A 24,759-nucleotide genomic window follows, 5' to 3' on the forward strand; every position below is an offset into this window, starting at 1 on the left:
CATTTTTGGGGGTTCATGTACATTTTGTATATATTTATTTTTCTCAACTAAATGTGTACTTTTAATCATATATATGAGGTATTGGATATTTTTTATGCATTTTTTTAAAGTCATAAGAAACGAGTGAACAGTGAAAACTAAGGTTCTTCCAATTCTTGAACCAATGCATACAAACATCATAAACTTATTCTTCTGTACACGCATTTATCATTTTTTTCGTGTAAATTTCGTATAATCGTAATTTCCTTTTTTTCAATCGGTCAGTGTTGTGAAAATATGCCAGGTATTTAAAGTTCGTGTTTTAAGGCCGAAGTTTAACGATTGTCACCTGTTTGTCAACAATCGACAAAACATCAACAAAAAAGCATGGAAATTAAGCACGTGTTTAACATCTAAATTCAGATAATAGTTTATTTTAAGGACATCCATGTGTATTGTGATCACCGAATTTTTACGAGATGGGCCACACTGAGGTCACTTTGCATACAGAAAATATGTCGGGGGAATTGCTTACCGGAAAGAAGCAATTAAAATAAAATAAACTTCTTCTAAATATGAATAAATTAAAGAATTTTCTTCAGAAAAAAGTATATGTACATAAGTTTTATAATGAAAAATATCCATTGAGTTTTAAAAAAACATGCATTATTTTTTTTTCATTTGAGGTTTCTTATGGCTTTAACCAGTTGAGCATTTTACAGGATTGTTGGTTTAATGCTGTTTAAACTTTCCTGAGAAAAACACCTTAAATTTGCTAATTATTTGGCATGAAAGTTTGATTTATTGAAAGGGACTTATAGTTTTCCATTTTATTTTTCTAATTGTCTCATTGTTAAAACAACAGCTTGGGTAAGGTCTTCGTTGTTTACCTTTGTACACAACAACATATTAACTATGTACTTGGTAAAAGTTATTAATTAATTGAATTAAAAATATTATAACAACTATTATTGGACGCCGATTTGACTAGATGTCGATTTATCCAGGTGCGGATTTGACTTGTACAGTTCAAATCCTCTGCGATCGTTAGCGGTATTTTCTTGAGAAAACCTGTTTTCCATCATCAAACACAAGTAGAAACTGCTTAAAAATGATTCTAGAAAGCTTCATGATTGTTAAAATAAGTTTAATTCACTTAAAAAACAATTTTGAAACTTGCGATGTTTAAACAGGAAGTTTAAAAAGCATGTGTAAAAGAAGAAATTAACCGGTGAGAGTCGAAATCCGTACATGACAGGTATCACTATAATACGACTTTGAAAGTAAAACAGTTCCATCCTTCTGTTAAACAGTCTTTAATATACCTATCACATTAATGTTTGAAGGGTCTAACGCTTATACAAACCATAAAAGTCGGTATGAAACACCAAAACGGAATGAACAATAACCGATTACGTTTTGTAGTTTACAAATTCTAAGCTGGTTACAGTTGGTTTTTTACTATGTTTGGACTGTTTCAATCTAGCAGATACAAGTTTTTTTTAATGCATTGAAAAGAAACGAGAAATTTGTAATGAAAGGTTAAGTTTTTATATTTATCAGTTTTAATTTGATATTAAATAAAAATAACTTATTAATATGGATGAGTTAAAATTATTAGTTTGAAAAATGATGAGAGCGCCCTCTACAAAATAAATAACAAAGATGGCGGAACGTAAACAAACCACCTCACCGCGAAATTGAACTTGTTCCCTTATTTTTTGCTTATTGTACTCTATAGTCCGCACCCCCTCTGAAAGGTTCAATTTTGGAGAATAAAACCGCGGACTATACAAGCCTTTCTATTGACAGGTCAACATTTTTGTTGTAAATATAATAAAGTATGTAAACTGGTTCCCGTCCGACTACAACACTTTGTTCGAGTGTAGCGGAATACAAGCAGATACCAGTTAGTTTGTAAAATAGTAAATATGAAACCAAGTCCGGTAGGCGGAGGCAATAATCGACTTCCTGTTGGTCTGGTCAATGGTATTGGAACAATGCCGCTGACGCGTCATTTTCCAAAAAGGGAAGGGATTGTAGTTACAACATAAGGAACTTATCCAATATCATCTGTGAAATGGTTATTCCATAAAATAGAAACAAGATAATAGTTCATACCTCCAAATGTCAAAGTAGAGCTGAGATCACACACAGGCTTTGGTAACCTGGCATTCCTTAAAATATTAGATGTAAACACACAGGGACCTTTAGCTTCAAAACAAACACTTAAGTCCATGTTAATAAGGAACTGCTTTTCCATGGACAAGTCTTGAATCACAAATCTGTAAAAGAAAGGACCATCTTAAAAAAGATGCTAAAATGAACACAATATTTCCTTATTGGAAATTAATGTCAGATAATTTTTACAGTTATTAATGTTAAATAAAAATTCTGTAAGTTTTCTTGTTATTTTTCTGAAGACTTGTATTTGCATTCTTGGGTGCTATCCCTTACCTTAGATCTGACTACTTCCAATGTATCATACTTCATACTTGCGGATATAGAAATAAACTATTTAAGACTATTCCAGAAATAAATGTATGAGGTGGTCTTAAGTCACTTTCAATTACAAATGTAACCTCATCATGCATAATATTTTAATTAATTATTTTGTACAATTGTTAACTGTCTAAAATAACCCCAAACCCATCAAATTTGAATAAAAGACCCATTCTGACCCCCCCCTCATTTTTTTCAATTTATTCTTGAAAAGCCCCTAGATAAATGGAGGAAACAAGTCAAATTACATGGAGAAGGAAAACAAGTTATTTTAGGCTTCATGTATAATAATAACGTATTGCAGTAGAAAGAGCTATTTTAATAAAACAACACCAATTTATATAAAATTATTATATTTTTCTCTTTATATATATAACAACTTACTCAATTCTGATAACATTCTTCAATGTAAACATTTCTTTCTGACCAAACTTGTAATTGATGAGAGATTTGTTGAAGGTCAGTTTTTCTATTCCCCCAGACAGGTGATAATTACAGGTATCTAGATTGAGGAAGAGATTGAGTGATCTGCTGATCTCATTTACATCTACACAACAGTCCATACCTGTACAGGTATCATATACATGGCAGCTCACTGAGCTAGGTAAAGATGGCAACGAAAAAGGTAACTGCTTCTGACATCCTGTATGAAATAAAACATTTTAAACATTTTTTTTGCTATTAGATCTAGTCAATTTTTTAACTAATGTAGCTGTTTCTTCTAAGGCCAGTTGTAATGCTTTTACGAATATTTCTGTGCTTGACATAATACACAATAAATAAAGGCAACAGTAGTATACCGCTGTTCAAAACTCATAAATCCATGGACAAAAAACAAAATCGGGGTAACAAACCAAAACCGAGCGAAACGCATTAAATATAAGAGGAGAACAACGACACAACATCGAAACGCAACACACACAGAAACAGACCAATCATCAGACAAAACACCACGAGAATAACAAATGTAACATGAAACATGAAAACCAAATACATGAATTTGGGATAGACAAGTACCGTGCCACGTCTTATCTCAATATCTCAAAAATAAGAGAAAACACAAACGACTCAACGTTAAAATGCAACACAAAGAGAAACGAACAATATATAACAATGACCATCTTCCTGACTTGGTACAGGACAACAATGGTGTTCAGCAGATTCCATGTGTGTTTTCGGAGCTTATTCAATAATGGGATAAAACCTAACCAGGTTTAGACCTGTTTGAGCTTCAAATTTTACTACTTTTATGTTACATCATTCAGCAAGTAGGATGACCTCATACAATAAGTTCAGATATCTAACATTGAACACATTCAGGAATTGATTAGTTAACGAACAGGCTCATTCTCAAAATGGTACTAAATTTTTTCGACTGTTTCAAAAATGAATTGCAGAATATGTTTAGATGTATAGCAATAAAAGTAACTGTGCCATATTTATGATTTCCTATCATTTCATGAGATCTCCCTTCATGTTAATTAAATCTTTAATAAGCAAAAGGGATATTGATAAAAGTTCTGGATACTTAAACTGCTTTAAGATTACCGTTGTTCCAACCAGTAGATAGGACTGGACTATAAGGTGCTGTTCTTCTGTCACAAGGTACATCCTTTAGATCTAGTGAGATCCCTAACATATCCAGTAACTTGTATAAAACAAGTCCTTTAGCTAACCCTACAGCATTATTATCTACTAGGAACTGTTTCAAGGAAAAGTCTGAAAGAAAATTGCCTTTTAAAAAAAATCTTTACCTAAATATCAATTAAAACAATGATTCTCAACAAAATGGTTATAAACATATAGATTTCACCCCTACAACAAGTGTATTGCATTATTTCTCCACTCGACAGTTAAATTTTAAAATTTAAAGTGTGATGCTTGCAGAGCTTTTTGAATAATAAAAAAATTAACTGTAGAGAGTGGAGAAATATCAGATTACACGAGTCATAGTGGTGAAATCAGTTTCTTTAATTATTTTATCCTTCATTTTTAAAGATTTGTAGAAAGTTGTGTTCTGTATAGAAGAAGAAGAAGAAGAAGAAGAAGAAGAAGAAGAAGAAGAAGACTCACAAGGCTCATAATATAGTATCATTATAATATACTTTTTACAAATATAATAAATACAGTATACATAGTTACAAACACAAATAAGAAACAACAGTTTTCATATATTTGTTTATATATAGGAGTATATATAAAAACTTGTATATGTGATGTCATCAGACATGGTTGTCTTTTTTTCATGACATCACAATACGAAATTCAGAAGAAACTAAGAAAGTTTGACATCATAATTAAATTCGACCAATCATTTACTAAGAACATATATTTCACTAGTGCGGAGAAATATTATTCTCACAATGATCAAGAAATGTGAATATAACACAAAAATAAGGGAAAATTGTATAACAATTTTTTTTACTTTACTGTTAACCATTAAGGTCACTTACCATCAACATTAAAAGTATTATCTGACCAGTCACAACCAATTTTTGGAAGTTTTGTGTTGTGGAATACAGTCTTTGTAAATATACATTGTGCTTGTTTTTGTAGGCAGACATTTATCTTCAGATTCAACATGAATTTCTTTTCTCCTTTTAGGTCATGTATTGAATATCTGCAATAAACAAAAGGAATTTTAAAAAAGAATTTAAATTTTTTTTAAATAATACCTGACAAATGGCTGCTTTTCAATTTTCATTAATCAGAGACACACAGAGCCAGACATTTGAAAATACACTATATTTATAAATAATTAGGGAGCTTTGCAGTTAAACTTTTAATAGCATCTACAAATTTATTTTTTACTAAAACAATAACCAAACTAAATGACTATCATTTAATTGCATGAATGCATTATTTCCCCCTCAAAGCTTAAATATATATTTTTTTTTTACCAAAAGCACTGTTTGGCAGGATTAACTATTAAAATGCAATAATGAAACATTGTATTTTCTTAATTTTATATAATCCTGTGAACAAATCCTGTGAACAAATATTCAATTTTTTTTTAATGTACAGAAAGAAAGATTATACTTACTCTATCTGAACTACTTCCATTAATGTCAACATTTTTGTTTCACCTAAAGAAAAAGAGAAAACAAGGTAACAGATATTAGTTTTGTATGCAGTATATTTGTATCAAGGTCAAAGATTTTTTAACATAAAGCATTTACCATGGTTTTAATTCTTTAAACCATAACCATAAATTTACATTACAACAGAAAGCATTAAGTTTTGTTTTCCACAATTAGATAATATGCAATAAAAGTCCTATACAAATATTTTTGAATCCATTGTTTACAACCTAATAGTAGTGTTGTGAGTTATTTCTTCATCATTAATATACCTACCCCATGTATAATCTCTAAGAGATATCTCTACATTTCTTCTTTCTATACCAACAGTTAACCTGAAGTTACAACCATCTAACAATGCATAGGCATTAAATGTTTTGCCTATTTGGTCTATCTCTATACAACAGTTGATTCCAGTACAGTAATCAGGTATATAACAGCTGACTGAGGAGTCAATTGGAGGGAGGTCTAACTCTACTGGACAATCTGAAAACACAAATATTTCTAGAATAAAATATATAGTTAGCAAAGCTTCTACAAAATCTCATCTCAGATAACAGGCTTATAATTTTGTATGCTATGTTTCATCTACACAAAACTCATCAGTGGCGTTTAAATCAAAAAGTTGGAAATAAAAAAAACAAGGTTTAAAATGTGATCCCAAAACATCATTTCTATATAAAAAAACAAAAACTTAATTGGTCTATGGGTTTGAAATTATTCTATATTTTAAATGTCTTCCTTTTTTTTTACCTTGATCCTGTTATGAACATGCACAAATGTAGTTTCAATTACATTTGTACTCCCAAAATAAAAGCAATTGTAATATGCAATCTCAGAATGATACACTACAAGGTAAAACACGAGCAAAACACAGGAACTTGTTTAAATCACCTTTTGTATTCCATCCTTTTTCTGTAAACATTCCACTGTATCTGTCACAAGGCTCTGAACTCATGAAGTTTGTTAACCCAAGATCATCTAACAGTTTATTAGCTACTGCAGTTGATAAGGTGTTGCCAAGTTCCTCTCCATTTGCTGTTAGCCAGGCATCCAAAGATATATCTGTAAATAGAAACACTGAGTGTATGCAATGTTCCTTATAAATCCCTACATTACATCTGCACAAATATCTAATGTTTAAAAAAGAAATCAATAACAAATTAAGATCTCCAAGTCGATTTTAAGCATCAGCATCATATTACTATCAATTCAAGTCGAAAAAAGTTGTCAACAACAAGGATTTAAGATTGCATTCATTAGGGAATTTGAATTATTAGTTTTTAAACAATATTTTATTCAAATAAATTGAATTGGATGGGCAACAGGCCAAGTCTACGTTCATCCACTCCTCTATTTCTGCAAATTATGTAATATTTCATCAAACAATTTTCTTGTAAAGTATGGTAATACACATCAGTTTGTTACTTCCTGGGCTTCACACATGTACAATGACCTTTGAATGTGTATCTAATGTTAATATATAAATAACCCTTGTATTTATAATATACATTAAGCTTATCTGTGATCTGTGGCTAATAGCAAGTCATTTTTATCAAAATTTTATGCTTTTTCATACCAGAAAAGTTTGAAGTTTTTACTTACTTAACAGCTGACCTTTCATCTCCATATCACAAAGAGGTTGAGGGATGAGTTGTTTATCAAATAATTTAAATGAAGTTCCACATACACTGCCCTCTAAACAAATTTTAAACTCCACATCTACAATGAGTTTTTTCTGTTCCTCCAATCTGTCAATTTTGTACCTAAATAAAACCAAAAGCCATGTGTTATTTCCAGAGTCAAGAAATAGTATTTACAGGTTCATTAATTCTACATATTTTCAACAACTACAATAATTTTCAAAAGTTAATATGTTCTCACCAAATTTGACAACTTCTATAATATATACTCACCAAATCCTTATAACTTCATAAAATACTCATCAAATGTTAATATGTTCTGTGTTTGATACATGTACTCAACATATCCTAATAGCTTTTGTGTTTGATAACATATACTCACCAAATCCTTATAACTACTGTTTGGTAAAATTCACTCACCAAGTCCTTACAACTACTGTTTGGTAAAATGCACTCACCAAAACTTTATAATTTCCGGGTTTATCATATATACTCACCAAATCTTTATAATTTCTGGGTTTATCATATATACTCACCAAATCTTTATAATTTCTGGGTTTATCATATATACTCACCAAATCTTTATAATTTCTGGGTTTATCATATATACTCACCAAATCCTAATAACTTCTGTATTTGATAATACTCACCGGATCCTAATAACTTCAACTAATCTTTCTTCTTTCACTTCACCTGTAATAATATATATATGCTTTATTAATTCCCAGTAGTCTATCTAAAGGATGTAAATAATGCAACTGGCATATTAGGCCATGTGAGTTCTTCAGAAATCCAATCCCCACAAAAGTTTATTAAATTAAAAAGTTTGAAAAACACAAATAAATTTATGATGCCAGAAATTGCCAAAAACAAAATTTTTCGTACAATACTTGGGAGAACAAGCTTGCAAATTACTTCTCCAGTTTTTAGAAGATCTTTTTTTTATTATTGCAAAAGGTATTTGTGCAGACATTTGATAAATGGAACATATAGAGGTAGTGATACTTGAATTACCAGAATGCATGCCAACGAAAATACATTGATTAGTTCAAACTAATTTTGAAATTAGGACTTTTAAACATTTTAAATATGTAAACATGGCCCTAATGTCTTTAACAAAGTATCACTGTATTGTAAATATACTTAGCTTGTAAAATAAAATATAATTCTTACCCCAGTTGTACTCAAACAGAGAAATTTCAAACGTCAAGGATTCTATTCCAACTCTGATGACATAATTACAGGTGTCAATATACAGGTAAAAGTTCAGGTGTAAATCCAGGTAATCAAAGTCAAAACAGCAATCTACACCTGTACAATAATCAGGTATGTAACAGGAAGCTGGTACTGTGATGGGAGAAGGTGTCATGATTGGACAATCTGAAACATAACAATCCACATCTTACAATAATCAGGTAATTCAAGAAACACTACAATCTGACCTATGGGAATGGTTTGCAGTGTAGAAAGTAATAACATTCAAGATATAAGGTTGTATTTGTTTTCCCAAAGAGAATGTTCATGAGAACACCATGCCCCACTAATGCTAACAGATATAAAGGTTCACAAAATCGTGGTATCTAGGTCACAAATAATATTCATATTTTGGTCAATTAGAACACCGGAAAAGACTTTTGCAATACGGGTTCTTGAGGTAGAAAATCACTTCTTTGAAAATTTAGGACTTGACATACATTTAATAACTCCATGTTTGTTTCCCCTTTTTTTATGGTCCTCTACTTTCCAAATCCGCACAAATGCTCAGTCACTTGTCAAAAAATGAAAGATTTTCAATATCAGTGCACACAGACTATTTAATTTGCACATTATTCTTGTGTACCTCAATTAGGGATATAGACCAAAATGTAAACTTTCAGAAAAGTCACTGTCAGACCACTATACCTACCATTTTTCCATCCATTTGTTGCTGGACTGTAAGTTGTGCTGTTTCTGTTACAGCTTGGTTTCTTCAGTAATATATCCAACCCCAGCTGTTCTATCAATAGTTGTTTAAACTGTGAATTAAGCTGTTGTCCAATGTCTGTTCCAACTCTATCAGCCCAATCATTCAAAGAAAAATCTGAATATAAATGAAGAATAATCAATATAACGTGACGGTACCAAAATTGCACCTGTTTTGACAGTTTTTTCACCTACGTTTTTTTATGATAAAGACGAAAATGTCCATTCTGTGTTTATTTTGTAGTCGTATCCTTCTTTATTATATGTATATAGGTACACCAATTTAATTTTTAATCCATATGGAATCATAGAAAAATTGGTCTAAACTGACCTCCAAACCATCAATGATTCTGAAATTAGGAGTACCCAAATTGCTTCCATGCTTAAATTTGCATCGTCAAAAGTCTTATAACAGAGCTTTTGTTTATTTTGAACAATCAGATATTAGTCTATGCTTACTCTTCATTTTTTTTAAATGGATACTTGTAACATATTGTATTTGCTCATTTTAAAAAGATGATGTTTTGATGACGTTGCACGGCGACGTTTCAGTACATTTTTACATTTTGCTTTTGCAGTAAACACTTCATCTGTTGATAAATACTGTGAACGTTTTGGTTTCATCTAAATAGTTTTACCTATGTTGAAAGATGTGCATAGTATCAAATCATATAAATACAAATTGTTTAGTCTCTAGGAAATCTTGTTAAGATTTCCGCTGCTATTTTTGCTAAATAGGTGCAATTTGGGTACCGCTACGTTACAGTCCAACCTAAATCAAGCAATCACTAAATAAATGTAAAGTATCAAAAGTTATTGCTCATGAGTTACCATATAATAGAGGTTCAGAAAATTCCAATTCTGACATCACCCTAGGCAGAAATTATGGCAAATTGGTTTTAGTGTTTTCAATTGTTAAAGATATCTTTCTTGCAAGAGGTGAAATAAGAATAGGCAGAATCTGGCACTGTCAATTTGAAGAAAACATTCAAGATATGTTCAAATTTGTGAAGAAATAATTTGGTAAAATGGTTTTCAATAGAACAATAGTCAATAGAAACAGAAAGGAGTGGAACACAGTGAATTTACAAATTCCTCTCATATAGCTTGATCTCAGTTTTTGATTCTAATCTTGAATCTGATTAGGAACACATATATATTTTATATTCATATTGGAAGTAAAAGCATTATAAGAATGGTAGTTAAAAGTTGAAGTAACGATTTTGTGCGAAACATAAGGTGACCTACGATCACTTTAGACAGGTGTTCTCAGAAAGAGTTCAATAATGTATAGAGACAAAGGTTTTGGAGGGTGTGAAAGAAACAGTTTGAGGCAGGTGACTGCTGAGACAAGGTGACCATTAAAGTAAGTGTGCCTGTAAATTAAACATCTTGAGTACTAATAAACGAAAAAGACTTATTTTCTTAAAGAATTTAACTTCACCCTTGTCTTGATGACCTTATTATCTTTAATTAATGACTAAAATATGTTATTGGCACACAATCAATTAAAAACTTAATCATTTCCATTAAAATTGTAACACCGTGCTTTTTTTCTGCCTTTTAGTAACTTAGACATTCAGTGTACTGCTTTGAAATGTGAGTTAAGAGTCATGCAATTGAAAATATAAACATTTGTAACACAAAATAATATTTAAAAAATATACTTACTTTTCAAGTTAAAGTTGGCATTCATGTCACATATAGGTTGAGGTATTTCTGTGCCATCAAAAATCTTCACATTAGGAATACAAGATGATTTAAAGCAAGCCTTTGCTGTCATATCCACAATGAATTTCTTCATCTCTGCTGGTTTCTTAATTGTAAGTCTAAAAAACAATTACAATCTTACTTAAAGTTGGCAAGTTTTAATCAGTATTGTTTTAATAACAACTAGAGTTACTGTTAGCAAAGCTGGCATAATGATACAGTCTCCCCTTGTCTGTGTCTTATATACAAATTATAGACCTTGATCCAATTCCAATCTTATTAACAAAACACTTAAATATCAAGCATCATTTATTACCTTCCAGGCATTCAAAGCTCTAAGTTTGATATAACATCGGATATTTCACTATTGAAAAGTAAAATTGGTCTGTGGTAAAGTTTCCATACTATTTCCATTTCAGATTTAAAAAGGGTTTACATTTTATCATCTACTTTCATCAAGATAATGGAAAATAGAAAATTGCTTACTCCAACTGGATAATGCCATTTGCTAGAGATATCTTTTCTGTCTTTCCTGTAAAAATAAATACAGAATTCACAAGGTTGTTTTATGTCTTGGACAAGAAACTTGTTAATGACTGGTTTATAGTTTTATGTCAAAAAATATATCAATAATACATGTAACAAATCTTTTATTCACTAATTATCATAAACATCTTTTCACAAATATTTTAAAGATGATTGTAATATTAAACTGATTTAGAAATATGCGGGGCCCCTTGCCTTAATTTCATTCATGAACAAGTCATGCTATCTATTGCTGTCACCTCTACATTTACAGAATGGGCTTTGCTTATTGATGAAGGCTTTAGGATGACCTATAGTTGTTTCATTTGGTCTCTTTTAAAGAGTTGTCTCATTGCCAATCATACCACATCTTCTTTTTTATATTTCACAACAGAAGTTTTACTTTAGATATATATTATACTTACCCCATTCATAATTAATAAGTTTGATAGTTTTGTTGAAGTTTTACTTTAGATATATATTATACTTACCCCATTCATAATTAATAAGTTTGATAGTTTTATTGATGGTGTTGATGCCATAATTAATAGTGTATTCACAAGGATCGATGAAGATGAATGGGTGTAAGGTCAGGTCAAGATCTGGAATGGTTACACAGCATTCTATACCGGTACATGTGCTTGTGTAATGACATGACATTTGGTCAGGTAAAGCAGGCATACCTAGACTACCTTTTGGACATTCTGAAAACAAAACAAATAAATTTAACTTTGCAAGAAAACTACCTTGCATGTTAATTATTAACACAAAGGAATTGAAAAAGGTATTAAAACAAGAATATATCCATTGTCCACAGATGCCCCACTTGCTCTATGTTCAGTGGACCGGGAAGATCATATCATAGGGAAAATTTGTACCAAGGTTCAAGTTGATTGGACTTCTACTTAATCAAAAACCATCTTGATCAAAACATTAACCTGAAGCAGGCATTTATCATATTTATGTTCAAAACTCTAATTTGGCATTTAAAATTAGAAGGATCATATCATGGGGAACATGTGTAATAAGTTTCAAGTTGATTTGATTTCAACTTCATCAAAAATTACCTTGACCTGAAGCAGGACAGATTGACGAATGTACTTACAAACATACAGATGGCCAAACGGATGAATGAACAACATAGACGGAAAACCATAATGCCTCTAAGTGGGGCATACAAATTGCTTAAATGTCTCTTTAAATGTAGGTAAAATTTCTATAAATACCATTAATTGGTTCCCTTATCTTTAAAATGTATTCAGTGTAATGCAAAAATTAGATGCCAAATGACTGTGAACCAGATTATAGCTATGACATTTTGAAAATATGAGATCTAGGGGGGTTAGATTTCCATGACAGCGGTTGGATTTTCCATGGCCGAGTCAAAATGTTTAAAAATGTTTTTTTATCATGTTTTTATTCATCTCAAGTACAACATACCATTATTCCATCCCTGAACATTGGGACTGTATGGTTTTCTCAGATGATCACATTTAGGACCATTAAAAAATTCCTCCAGTCCTAGTCTCTTCAATATTAACAGTTTTCCTCCTTCTTTTATCTCTTCAAGTACACTAAGGCCTGTGTCTTTCAACCAACCAGAAATAAAGGATGGTAAATCTGAAAATACATTCTAAAAATGTTACTGTTATTTTCATTGTTATTGCCTTTTTTATATATATTAAAATATGAAGATGTGGTATCATAGCCTATGAGAAAGATATCTTTGATGCCAAATTGTAGGAGATTTGTCTTTCAATATAATGTTAATTTAAGTTTAATTGGAATCCATACACATTGGTTCTACATGAACATGTTTTTACAGAATTTTTCACATCTTTAATCTATTAAAAATTTAGAAAAATGTGTGAAATATCACATAAACATAAGTAAGTTGGGTCACTTTGACACCACATATCATATCAAACCTGTCATTTGAGTAATTCAACCATAAATGTGCAATTTTTGCTCAAACTTATTTGAAAAGTCTTTATGACCAAATGCATGATAGATTAAGACATTGCACTTTTACTATGGATTCATTTATTTTCATAGATTCTAATTTAGTACTTCATAAAAAATAATGAATCCACAGTAATTATATATAGTTTTGATCGTACTCCTCTGACACTTTCTCTTGTTTATCAAGATGTTAAAATAGCAAACATCCTATAATAGTTTATAGTTTTCTACAAATTATATTACCAGCACTGCAGTCAATAGAAGTAGACACCAGGTCTGGTAAAGCCTCTGATAGTTTTGTGTAGGTAGTATTGAAGTAGTATTTCTGTTTAGAGACTATATCTCTTAATTCTGTCTCACTGATACCGTCTCCTATCCCTACAGCTATAATGGTAATGTTCCTATCATTACATGTAGCTGCTCCTGCTGCTGTATCTCCTCGATTTGATTTCCCATCAGTCAACAGTACAACATAATCTCGAGCATCATGCCGATCACCTTTACCAGCAACAAACATCTCCTCACAGGCATACCTCAGAGCATCACCTATGTTTGTATAGCCTCTTTTAATGTAAGATGTTTTCATTATAACAGTAGATATTTCTGTTTTATTGTAACTAAAGTTCAGGTCCAAACGAGTCCTTGATGTATCAGTTCCTCCAAACAAGGACATTCCAACACGGATCATATCTTTCCTGATGGCAAGTTTATCAATGGTCTTAGACAAGGCTACCATGGTATCATCAAAATGATCCTGACCAACACTCCCAGACTCATCCACCACAAATATCACATCTGATGGCAACACTGATTTACAATCTGTAAAATGTAACAATGAAATACAAACATCTTATAAGTTATAAAAGCATGGTGAGTCAGCATTTCTGGAGATAATATAAAACTCTGTTTACATATTTTACTTGGGTATAACCCTTTCTTGCTTTCTGTAAGAATGGAATCTGACCAATGGTGTAATATCACCTTTGATTTTCTCCTATTAGTCTTTGTTAAATTAGTACTTTTCAAAAAATTGTTCAGAATTTATCTTTGTTTCAAATAAAAAAAATACTCAGCATGAGTAAAGTTTTATCCTGTCCAGTACTATTGACAAAATTTCACATAACATTTCATTGCAAATAAGAAAATAACCATCACTGGAAGTTAGCCATTCACATTTTAACCGCTTTTATAACTGTGTACAAGCTTTAGTAACCATGTAATCTCAAGTTTTCAAAATATTCAATAGAAACCCCAATTAAAATCAAAGCGCTGTAAGCGCTGAAGGCAGTTAACCAAAAACCAAGGCAACCGTAATTATGAAAACTGTGGCAATGTTGCCTCAACATTAAACATTCATATATAGTACATTCATGTTTATCTAATGATTTATTTATTAAGGCAAATAATTTATATGTTATCATGGTTTCAAAAGCAATGCATATATCAATGTATATTTTTTATGGTGAGTCTGCAGTGGTACAAGTTCCCAATGATTGCAGTTGTTCTACTTGGTAGTTAACCTTGGTTTTATTTGACTGCTAGAAGTTCAATTTGACGTAGTATGAACATGTAATAGTATGAATGGACTGGTTTCCCTGGAAAGAAAACTGAGTGTGTGTTCTATAGTACAAAAGTTATGAGACACGAATCAGACAAATGTTCACTACAACAGGGATCAAAGATGAGGTCTGACTGACTTGCCCATAGTAAATGTAAATGATTTGTTATTTTGTCCCATACATATGAATATATATAATTTAGGGGTAGGGATCTCAACGGTTTTCAAGTTCTCAAACAGGTTGGGGTAGGCAGAGGATTTAGGGGGCAGGGGGCCCGCCCCCCCTTTTTGGGAAAAAATTTGGTTGCTTATATAGGTAATCACTGAAGCATGACTGGAGCGGGCCCCTCTTAGGTCAGTCAGTGGGCCCCACTTATGAATATTTCTGGATCCGCCACTGGGGGTAGGGTGACCCTAGGGACTTCCCCTACATTTCATTTTATTTGTTATATTGTCCCATACATGAATATATATGGTTTAGGGGTGGGGATCTCATTGGTTTCCAAGTTCTCAAACAGGAAGGGTAGGGTGACCCAAGGCACTCCCCCTATATTTCATTTAATTAGTTATATTGATCCATACATGAATATATATTGTTTTGGTGTGGGGATCTCGACCGTTTCCAAGTTCTCAAACAGGAGGGTTGGGATGACCACAGGGACTTCCCTTATATTTCATTTGATTTGTTATATTGTCCCATACATGAGTATATATGGTTTAGGGGTAAGGATCTTGACCATTTCCAAGTTCTCAAACAGGAGCGTGAACAGTGACCTCAGGGACTCCCCCTATCTTTCATCTGATTTGTTATATTGTTATACATGAATATATATGGTTTAGGGATGGGGATCTCGACCATTTTTAAATTCTAAAACAGGAGGGGTGGGGTGACCCCTAGCGACTCTTCCTATATTTCATTTGATTTTTCATATTGTCACAAACATGAATATATATGGTTAAGGGGTGTGGATCTCGACCGTTTCCAAGTTCTCAAACAGGGAGGGTGGGGTAACTCCAGGGACTTCCCCTATATTTCATTTTTTATTTATTATATTTTCCTATACTTGAATATATGCAGGGGCGGATTTAGACGGGGGAGGGTTGCGGGCTTGCACCCCCTTAAATTTGCAAAGCATGGGTTGTTTCTCAGCTTAATAAAGAAAATTCCGATAATTTTACCTCAATTTTTTTTTAGCCTCGCTCTGCTCAGCAAAAATTTAAGTTTGCGCCCCTCCTAACCTAAAATCCTGGATCTGCCCCACATATGGTTTAGGGGTGGGGAGCTCGACCGTTTCCACAGTGGCGGATCCAGGGGGGGGGTTCCGGGGGTTGGAACCCCTTCCTTTTTTTGGCCGTCCAATGCATTTGAATGGGAGCATATAGTTGGAACACCCCCCTTTTTAAAATGGCTGGATCCGCCATTGTTCCAAATTATCAAACAGGAGGGGGTAGAGTGGCCTAAAGAATGCCATCATATGATTTACTTACATTAAGGTATATATAATATAGTTGCATTATTTGTGAAAATAAAGAATGAAACTTTCAGCTACCTTAATTGACCCTTCAAAATTGAGAAAAAACAAATAGCCCCTCGAAATTGCAGTAATATGTTTACACTTTAAAAGCATCTCACATGCATTATCATGATTTATCATTTATAAAGAAAATTTAGACTGTAACCATGAACATGTATATTGTTAGATATACTGTTCCCAGCTGTCACGTTGTATTGGATTTTTAAATTAAAATTTATCAAAAAGTAATTTTTAGTTTTTGAATAAAATATGTTTCTGCTGTTTCTTTCTTTTACATATATCTTTTGGTTTACAATACTAGTGTTAATATTCATTTACCATGCATAGATGTATTTTTTCACCTGCTTGGATTTATTTTGTAAATGATCGTCAAACCCGGAATTACCCTTATCCGCTTCCGGAATCGGATCCGATTTTGTAAAATTTTGTCTTCACGGCCGCCATTGTTATGTGTTTACAATGTTGTTTTTGTCAATCAGATACGATTTTACTCGAATTTATACAATATTTGTCGGTAATTTTCTGTATAAAGCTAGCGGTTGAACAAAATAAACATCGCCGTCATGAATAATAATGATAAAAATAAGTTTTTAGCTCGTTTAATTGGAGACTTTGGTGAACATGGTGAAAAGGTTTGCAAAGTAATTTCATATTTTCTTTCAAATGCAAGGCGATTACGTCGGGCGTAGCTAGAAACCAACTATCCTAGTCGAAATTCCGCTTGCAAAAGTGGAAGGTCTCGGACCACCGCTAATTTGCCCACCTGCCTCCAAATTGAAAAGCTACGAAAATTTCTTTTTCTAATTTGAAATTGCCGCCAACAGCATGAACAGTTGAATTATATAATAGACTACTGACGTAGTTGTACTACGTATTGATGACAAACAATATTCCTACGACTTTTGTCATTTAGGAAATCTAAACTGCTTGTCTTAAGAAATTTTCGGCGATTAAATATTTCATACAATTGTTCTTTGACATCTTAGCTAAAAGCACAAGTCATAATGAACTACACAAGGATTTTTAATAAGCACTACTTCCTATGTGTAACTTTAAAACTTTTGGATAAATCGACGATCATTTAAGGTTTTTCTGGTCATTTTTTTTGTAATCCAGAATAAAAAGTATTAAAAAAGTGTTCAATTAGTTATATATAACATAGTAACAAGCTAGATAATAACAATGGCAAGTATTTCAGGATTTATTGGGTAGAACACAAATCTAGGGTGCTCGCATAATGCAGCTTAACTGCATAAAAAAAATGGAATACCCACATAATATATTGATGACCCAGAAATGTTTTACTGCAATAAAATGTAGGATTAATTGCCAACAACTGTCAAATTCAAGGGAATATTTTTTTTTACCTATCTTCGTATGCCAACCTATGTACATTTAAAATAGAATCCCCATTTTCTTTTTCCATTCTCACAAAATTAACCATAAAATAAGTTCTGTATAACTGTCCTTGATTCTAAAATTGACTCTTTAGATTATCATGTGAAATATAATTGTAAAGTTTACACTGTCCCGATATGAAATAAACTAAATATTTGTAATTCACTAAAATAAAACCATTACTATGTATACATAAATTACATATATTCCCAACATTACTTTAGTAACTCAATTTACCTTTCATCCAGTCTAAAAAGTCATCAGAACAAAGGGGAACTTCTTGCTGTTGTAGAAGATGAATTCCATTTTGTGGTATGCAGTGCTGATCACTGTCAATTGGCAGACAAATCTTGATCAAAACATCCACAATGAATCCTTTTCCATCTGCCATCTTGTCTATAGAATACCTGTAAACAATATAGGTACACATAAAGGTTCTATTCTGTATTTCATCTAATAAGACTTTTGTTGTGATAAAGGCTTTCTAAGCTGAGGTGGTGTATTCAAACAACATTCAAAGATATACACTTTTAGGGGGAGGGGAGTTGAATGTTAGAGGTTGGTGTTATCAGTTGGGACAATATCCCTAATGCGCCTTGAAATGAGGAACTCAAAAGTCATGTGTAAACAAAAAATCTCTGTGAAGTGATATTTGACACATTTCTATGATAAACAAATGACTGAGCTGAACCATTTGTGTTAATTTAGAAAGTAGGGGAACACAGAATAAATGTGTAACAAGAGGCTGTCACAACGACAGCAAACCGGATTTATTAATATTTATTTGTGTCCTGGCAATATCACATTACTGATGAATGGTGAAAGTGAAAATCGTCAATATCAAATTTGACCTCCATTTTGTCATCAGTATCAACATCTTAAAATTTGAAAAGCTTAGATTGAATAGTTCATGAGTAAATGCAACAACGTGAATGGAAACGCCATTTCACAATCTTTCAAGAACCATAACTCCTGAACGGTACAAGTCAAAATCGTCATTATTGAACTTGACCTCTAATTTGCCATCAGTAACAACATATAAAAATTTCAAAAGCTTTGGTTGAATGGTTTATGAGAAAATGCACGGACACGACTGGAAACACCATTTTTCAATCTTTCAAGAACCATAACTCCTGAACAGTAAAAGTCAAAATCGTCATTATTGAACTTGACCTCTATTTTGTCATCAGTAACAACATATTAAAATTTGGGAAGCTTTGGTAAAACAGTTCATGCGTAAATGCACGGACACGACTGGAAACATCATTTTTCAATCTTTCAAGAACCATAACTCCTGAACGGTAAAAGTCAAAATCGTCATCATTGAACTTGACCTCCATTTTGTCATCAGTAACAACATATTAAAATTTGAGAAGCTTAGGTAGAACAGTTCATGTGTAAATGCACGGACACGACTGGAAACTCCATTTTTCAATCTTTCAAGAACCATAACTCCTGAACGGTAAAAGTCAAAATCGCCATTATTGAACTTGACCTTCATTTAGTTGTCAGTAACAACATATTAAAATTTTAAAAGCTTTGGTTGAACGGTTCATGAGTTAATGCACGGACAACATTTGATTCCCGAAAACCGACCGACCGCCCGCCCGACCGCCCGCCCGCCGTACATCCCCAAATCAATAACCGACATTTTTGTCACAAAAATCCGGTTAAAAACTATGGAGCTATTAAATTTGTTAAATTTTCAAAGAACTTATTGTGTTAAAAATGGGATATTTTACCACGAGGAACCGCATCACAAAAGGATACTCAGGGTTTGCTAATTTACGGAAAAAGTAATCTCACTTCATACCCCGAAAATTTAACCACATATGTGAAAATGTCTCAGCTACGAAACGAGCCATCATACATATCCAAGTTAACGATATGGACTGAGCAACAGAAGAAAACATTACCATCACGGCCTATGGAGAAACTAATACGCATCTTGACCCAGTTGTATTGTCCAATATTTTGGTGATTCCAGTTATCTAGTTTATTGACTTTTTATTTATATAACTCTATACTGTTAAAGAGTCCGAAATCAATAATGCTTGAAATTTTAACAGGTGAGAGTAATACTGTATTGAACAAAATAATGGAGTAAAATATGTTTCTCTTATAATTTTCAGACTGCACACTGCTTTTAATTATCTAATAAGAAATGTACTATTTCTGTGACACATCATAAGGCTGCATGTCTTCTTAACAACATACTACCAAAATCAGATGACTTTTAATAAACCTAAGTCATCCTGAACAAATGATGACCAAGACTTGATGTTCCACACATTGATTTTAAATATTTATCAATCCATTATTGAAGGTCTATATCAGCTAATTCTTTTACAGCTTACTCAATTTGAACTGGTGCACTTGCTCCTTTCCCAATAGAGATCACATTCTTTTCACCTGTAATGATAAAGTAAAATTGTAATTATCTTTTCTACAAAAACCTTTTTGAATGAAAGATTTTCAGCAAATAACCCTGATTGCAGTAAATGCTCAATAAACAGCTGCGCCATGAGCGCATGTTATGCCCGTTGTCTTGTGTGGAAGCTTTATGCAATAATCATAAATAGTTTCTGAGAAGGTTTTAGCAATATCCATATATTGTTTTTGAGATATGGCGGGACATGTGAAACCCCCCCTCTTTTTTTTTTACAAAAAACTAAATATCACTCAAATAAAATTTTGAATCAAAACCAAAAAGTATACAGATCTTTAGATTAATATAACAAAGAAGTGTGTAAAGTTTTAAGCAATAATCATAAATTGTTTTTGAGATAATGCGTGACATATAAAAAAAACTCCCCCTTTTAAAAAAAATACTCAATAACTCAAAAATAAAATTTTGAATCATCACCAAAAAGTATACAGATCTTACGATTAATGTAACAAAAAAGTGTGTAAAGTTTTAAGCAATAATCATCAATCGTTTTTGAGATACGGCGCGACATGTAAAAACCACCTCCCCCTTTTTACAAAATACTCAATAACTAAAAATGAAATTTTGAATCATCACCAAAAAGTATACAGATCTTAAGATAAATATTACAAAGAAGTGTGTAAAGTTTTAAGCAATAATCAAAAATCGGTTTTTGACATACAGTGCGACATGTGAAAAAAACACACTCCTGATTTAGTTACAAAGTGCCGTAACTCAAAAAGTTTAAATCTTATTTTCACCAAAAAGTATACAGATCATTTGACCATCATTAGAAACAACTATATTAAGTTTCATGAAATTTCAAGTTATGGTACGACATGTTCACGCCGGACAGACAGACAGACAGACGGATACAGGACATTTGTATACCATAATACGTCCTGTCAAAATTTTGATGAGCCTATTAAAATGAGACAGGATATAAGACTGAAAACCAAGGGGACACAATACTTGGTCCCTAGTCTATAAGATTTCCAATATCCATGTTAAAAGATAGATGTCATGCAATTAAAGCATAACACAGATCAAGTCTCACAATTTGATACACTACACCAAACTGAGCATATACTATACATAATTCAAGCAGACACTGATAACAATAAAACATTACTTTCCAAAATAGGCAGATTAATAGGATATTAATTTCTATATATGAAAAGTAAAATCCCAAAAATATCAAACTCAAAGGAAAAATTGAAGTTCTTTATCAAATGGAAAATAAACTTTAATCATATGTATGAGAAAATGTTTTATCTTATTTTGAATTAATGTTCTGATGTTCAAAATCATGGAAATTTCATATAACCTACCCCAATCATAGTTTAAGATATATCTCTTGTATCTAAATCCTCCAAATGCAATATCCACTTCAAACTGGCAAGGATCAAACTTAACCCAGAATGGTATATTGAAGGTCACCATTCTATCTCCTAGTGGAAGTTTAAAGGTCAGATCCAAACAACAATGTAGACCTAGACAATTGTCTGTCATCTGACACTGGACCATGGTTCTGATACTGGCTGGTAAATATTTCTGGGGGTTAATCATCACTGGACAATCTGATAAATACACAATGTTATTTGTTACACATACACTCCTTAATTCAAATCAAAAGTAGGAGATAATATTGTTACATTAGAAGGTTTTCCAATTACTTACTTGTAATGTTATACCAAATAATACAGTATATAAATAAAGATGATAAATAATTTCCTACCTACAGGTCCTTTTGGTACATCACATGATCCAGAGGTAAAATATTTCTGAAAACATAAATTATAAACTTTAAGTTAATTTTCTAAAAACAATAAAGAAAGCAATTGCAGCTAAATGGTGGACTAAAATTATCCAAATCAATCAGAATAAATTCATTAAAACAGTACTGTTGCTTTGATGTCACACCAAAATCTCCTAAGAAGACCCTTTTATATCAGGGCATGAAACCATTTAATAATGTGCACTGACTGTTATGTCAGTTTGGGAAAACATGATTTATATATTACTGTAAATTCAGAAATTATTGCATGCATTTGTTATTCGATTTTATTATTTTAACCTAAAATGTGATTTTAAGTTTTGCGATTTTCAGAAAAATCCTGTTTGATTCATGACCATTCATATAAAAAAAATCAAAATGAGTTTTAATTAATGCCATTATAACCCTATCACATTTTTGGCAATCATTTCTTAATCTAAAGTAGTTATATTAGCTTTGAAAGAGCTTTCAATAAATGGTACTCTTAGATCAGTGTTTTTTGCTTTTGTACTGCTTTTGTTCTTATGTTCTGCTGTTACACCAACAGTAATGTCCCAGGTTAGGGGAGGTTTGATTTCTCATAAACATGATTAACATGTATAACCCCATTCTTTATGTGACTGAGGTTGAATTTATCATTTTAATCATTTTAAGCATCCGCAAATTCAAAATTATTTATCAGAAAATTAACTTTGTAGAAACGGAGTTCAATTTGCATAAGATTGCCCAATAATGTAAATTTGATTCACTATCTGAAACTCAAAATTTTATTCAAAAAAAGATTCAGGTTAATTTTGGGCTTGAAATATATTATACACACTTGGATGACTTTCTTGTTATATGTGTTGATGGATAATCTGTTCAATTCTCCTTTTATAAATATATCTCTTTCACTTACATCCAAACCTAAATGTCTTAAGACAATGTCAAATGCTTCCTCTGTCATTTTACCACCAATAGCTGTGATCAGATCAGATATGGAATCTCCTGAAAAATAGGTGTGTTTCATAAAGATCAAATGCTCATAATATACTTCGTAATATATAGATTACTGCACAAAATGTAGATTATTGCACATAAAATACAGATTACTGCACAAAATGTAGATTATTGCACATAAAATACAGATTACTGCAGTAGAGCAGTTGTAAGTTTTACAAATTCTGTTGCTTTCAGCAGTTAATATTTGTTTATAAGTTTTCAATTTCTTTCACAATAGTTTAACATGATAGGAAAGGAAAGAACTAATATGACAGTTTTTTTATACTTTGCCAGATTAGATTGTTACGATCAAATTTGTTTTTCAATAATAAAAATTAAATAACATCTAGCTTGTCTTTGATCTACAAGTTGTGAATATATAGAATTACCTGAGAATGTGAAGTTTTCATTACATATTGGTATAGGTATTTCATGGTTCTCCTTACCTGAGAAAGTGAAGTTTTCATTACATATTGGTATAGGTATTTCATGGTTCTCCAAGAACATCTGATCTATTATACAACTTCCCTGGAAACACAGCTTTAGACCAAAGTCAATCTCAAAGACTTTCTTGTCATCATTTTTGTCAATTACAAATCTGAAAGGTAAATAAATCAAGAAAATAAGCCCAATCACATTAAGTGCCTGCACCAAGACAGAATCCTTGAACCACATGTTGTTTGTTGTGTTTGATTTTCTTTTTCCATTTATTTTCTTGCGGAGTCCAGAGTTGGTGGTTGTTGTGATGTTGTACTTTCTAATGTGTTCAATAATCATTTATTGTATTTCTTACAATAGACTGTAGAATAGGTCATTTATTTATGGTCAAGCATTACATAACTAACCAATACAAACTAAACAAGAACTATAGATGATGGTCAAATATGTATGCGTTTATCCACAAACTAGACTTGTAAACAGACTCATGGTAAAAATGTCTTAAATTGGTAAAAAAAAATTCAAGGATCCAAAAACTTAACAATCACAATCTGTAATTAATCAAACTCAAAAGGAAGATTGACAGAAATGAATATGGTGTATAAACATTTAAAAGATCTAACATAATAGTCTCCCTTTATCAAACTAAGAGATATGGTAGGGGAATAGATGGACACCAGTCTATCAAGACATATTCTACAATGGCACCAAAACAAGATCTCTGTTAAGAGGCATAGAACTAAATAACACATATAGATATCAGTGACTTACATTACTTGTACATCCTTAGTTAGAACTAAATAACACATATAGATATCAGTGACTTACATTACTTGTACATCCTTAGTTAGAACTAAATAACAAATATAGATATCAGTGACTTACATTACTTGTACATCCTTAGTTAGAACTAAATAACACATGTAGATATCAGTGACTTACATTACTTGTACATCCTTAGTTAGAACTAAATAACACATGTAAATATCAGTGACTTACATTACTTGTACATCCTTAGTTAGAACTAAATAACACATGTAGATATCAGTGACTTACATTACTTGTACATCCTTAGTTAGAACTAAATAACACATATAGATATCAGTGACTTACATTACTTGTACATCCTTAGTTAGAACTAAATAACACATGTAGATATCAGTGACTTACATTACTTGTACATCCTTAGTTAGAACTAAATAACACATATAGATATCAGTGACTTACATTACTTGTACATCCTTAGTTAGAACTAAATAACAAATATAGATATCAGTGACT

At 31.8% G+C, this 24,759-nt stretch overlaps 1 protein-coding gene across 1 annotated transcript in view; it reads right to left on the bottom strand.

Moving 5' to 3' along the window:
- The window catches only part of LOC143065355 (uncharacterized), a 179,438-nt gene that overhangs the window by 120,967 nt on the left and 33,712 nt on the right, over nucleotides 1-24,759 (bottom strand). Inside the window, exons 25-46 of the mRNA XM_076238886.1 lie at nucleotides 23,487-23,638; nucleotides 22,958-23,046; nucleotides 22,021-22,066; nucleotides 21,614-21,862; nucleotides 20,212-20,266; nucleotides 18,092-18,261; nucleotides 13,607-14,182; nucleotides 12,842-13,021; nucleotides 11,893-12,105; nucleotides 11,363-11,408; nucleotides 10,838-10,995; nucleotides 9,111-9,284; nucleotides 8,378-8,584; nucleotides 7,855-7,897; nucleotides 7,167-7,327; nucleotides 6,456-6,626; nucleotides 5,838-6,047; nucleotides 5,525-5,567; nucleotides 4,935-5,101; nucleotides 4,030-4,200; nucleotides 2,866-3,124; nucleotides 2,101-2,264 (exon numbers count right to left, since the gene is read on the bottom strand). Coding sequence (XP_076095001.1) covers nucleotides 2,101-2,264; nucleotides 2,866-3,124; nucleotides 4,030-4,200; nucleotides 4,935-5,101; nucleotides 5,525-5,567; nucleotides 5,838-6,047; nucleotides 6,456-6,626; nucleotides 7,167-7,327; nucleotides 7,855-7,897; nucleotides 8,378-8,584; nucleotides 9,111-9,284; nucleotides 10,838-10,995; nucleotides 11,363-11,408; nucleotides 11,893-12,105; nucleotides 12,842-13,021; nucleotides 13,607-14,182; nucleotides 18,092-18,261; nucleotides 20,212-20,266; nucleotides 21,614-21,862; nucleotides 22,021-22,066; nucleotides 22,958-23,046; nucleotides 23,487-23,638 — 3,704 coding nt within the window. The remainder of the gene's footprint in view (nucleotides 1-2,100; nucleotides 2,265-2,865; nucleotides 3,125-4,029; nucleotides 4,201-4,934; nucleotides 5,102-5,524; nucleotides 5,568-5,837; nucleotides 6,048-6,455; nucleotides 6,627-7,166; nucleotides 7,328-7,854; nucleotides 7,898-8,377; nucleotides 8,585-9,110; nucleotides 9,285-10,837; nucleotides 10,996-11,362; nucleotides 11,409-11,892; nucleotides 12,106-12,841; nucleotides 13,022-13,606; nucleotides 14,183-18,091; nucleotides 18,262-20,211; nucleotides 20,267-21,613; nucleotides 21,863-22,020; nucleotides 22,067-22,957; nucleotides 23,047-23,486; nucleotides 23,639-24,759) is intronic.

This window comes from Mytilus galloprovincialis, chromosome 2, assembly GCF_965363235.1.
Source record: "Mytilus galloprovincialis chromosome 2, xbMytGall1.hap1.1, whole genome shotgun sequence".
Classification (NCBI taxonomy): domain Eukaryota; kingdom Metazoa; phylum Mollusca; class Bivalvia; order Mytilida; family Mytilidae; genus Mytilus; species Mytilus galloprovincialis.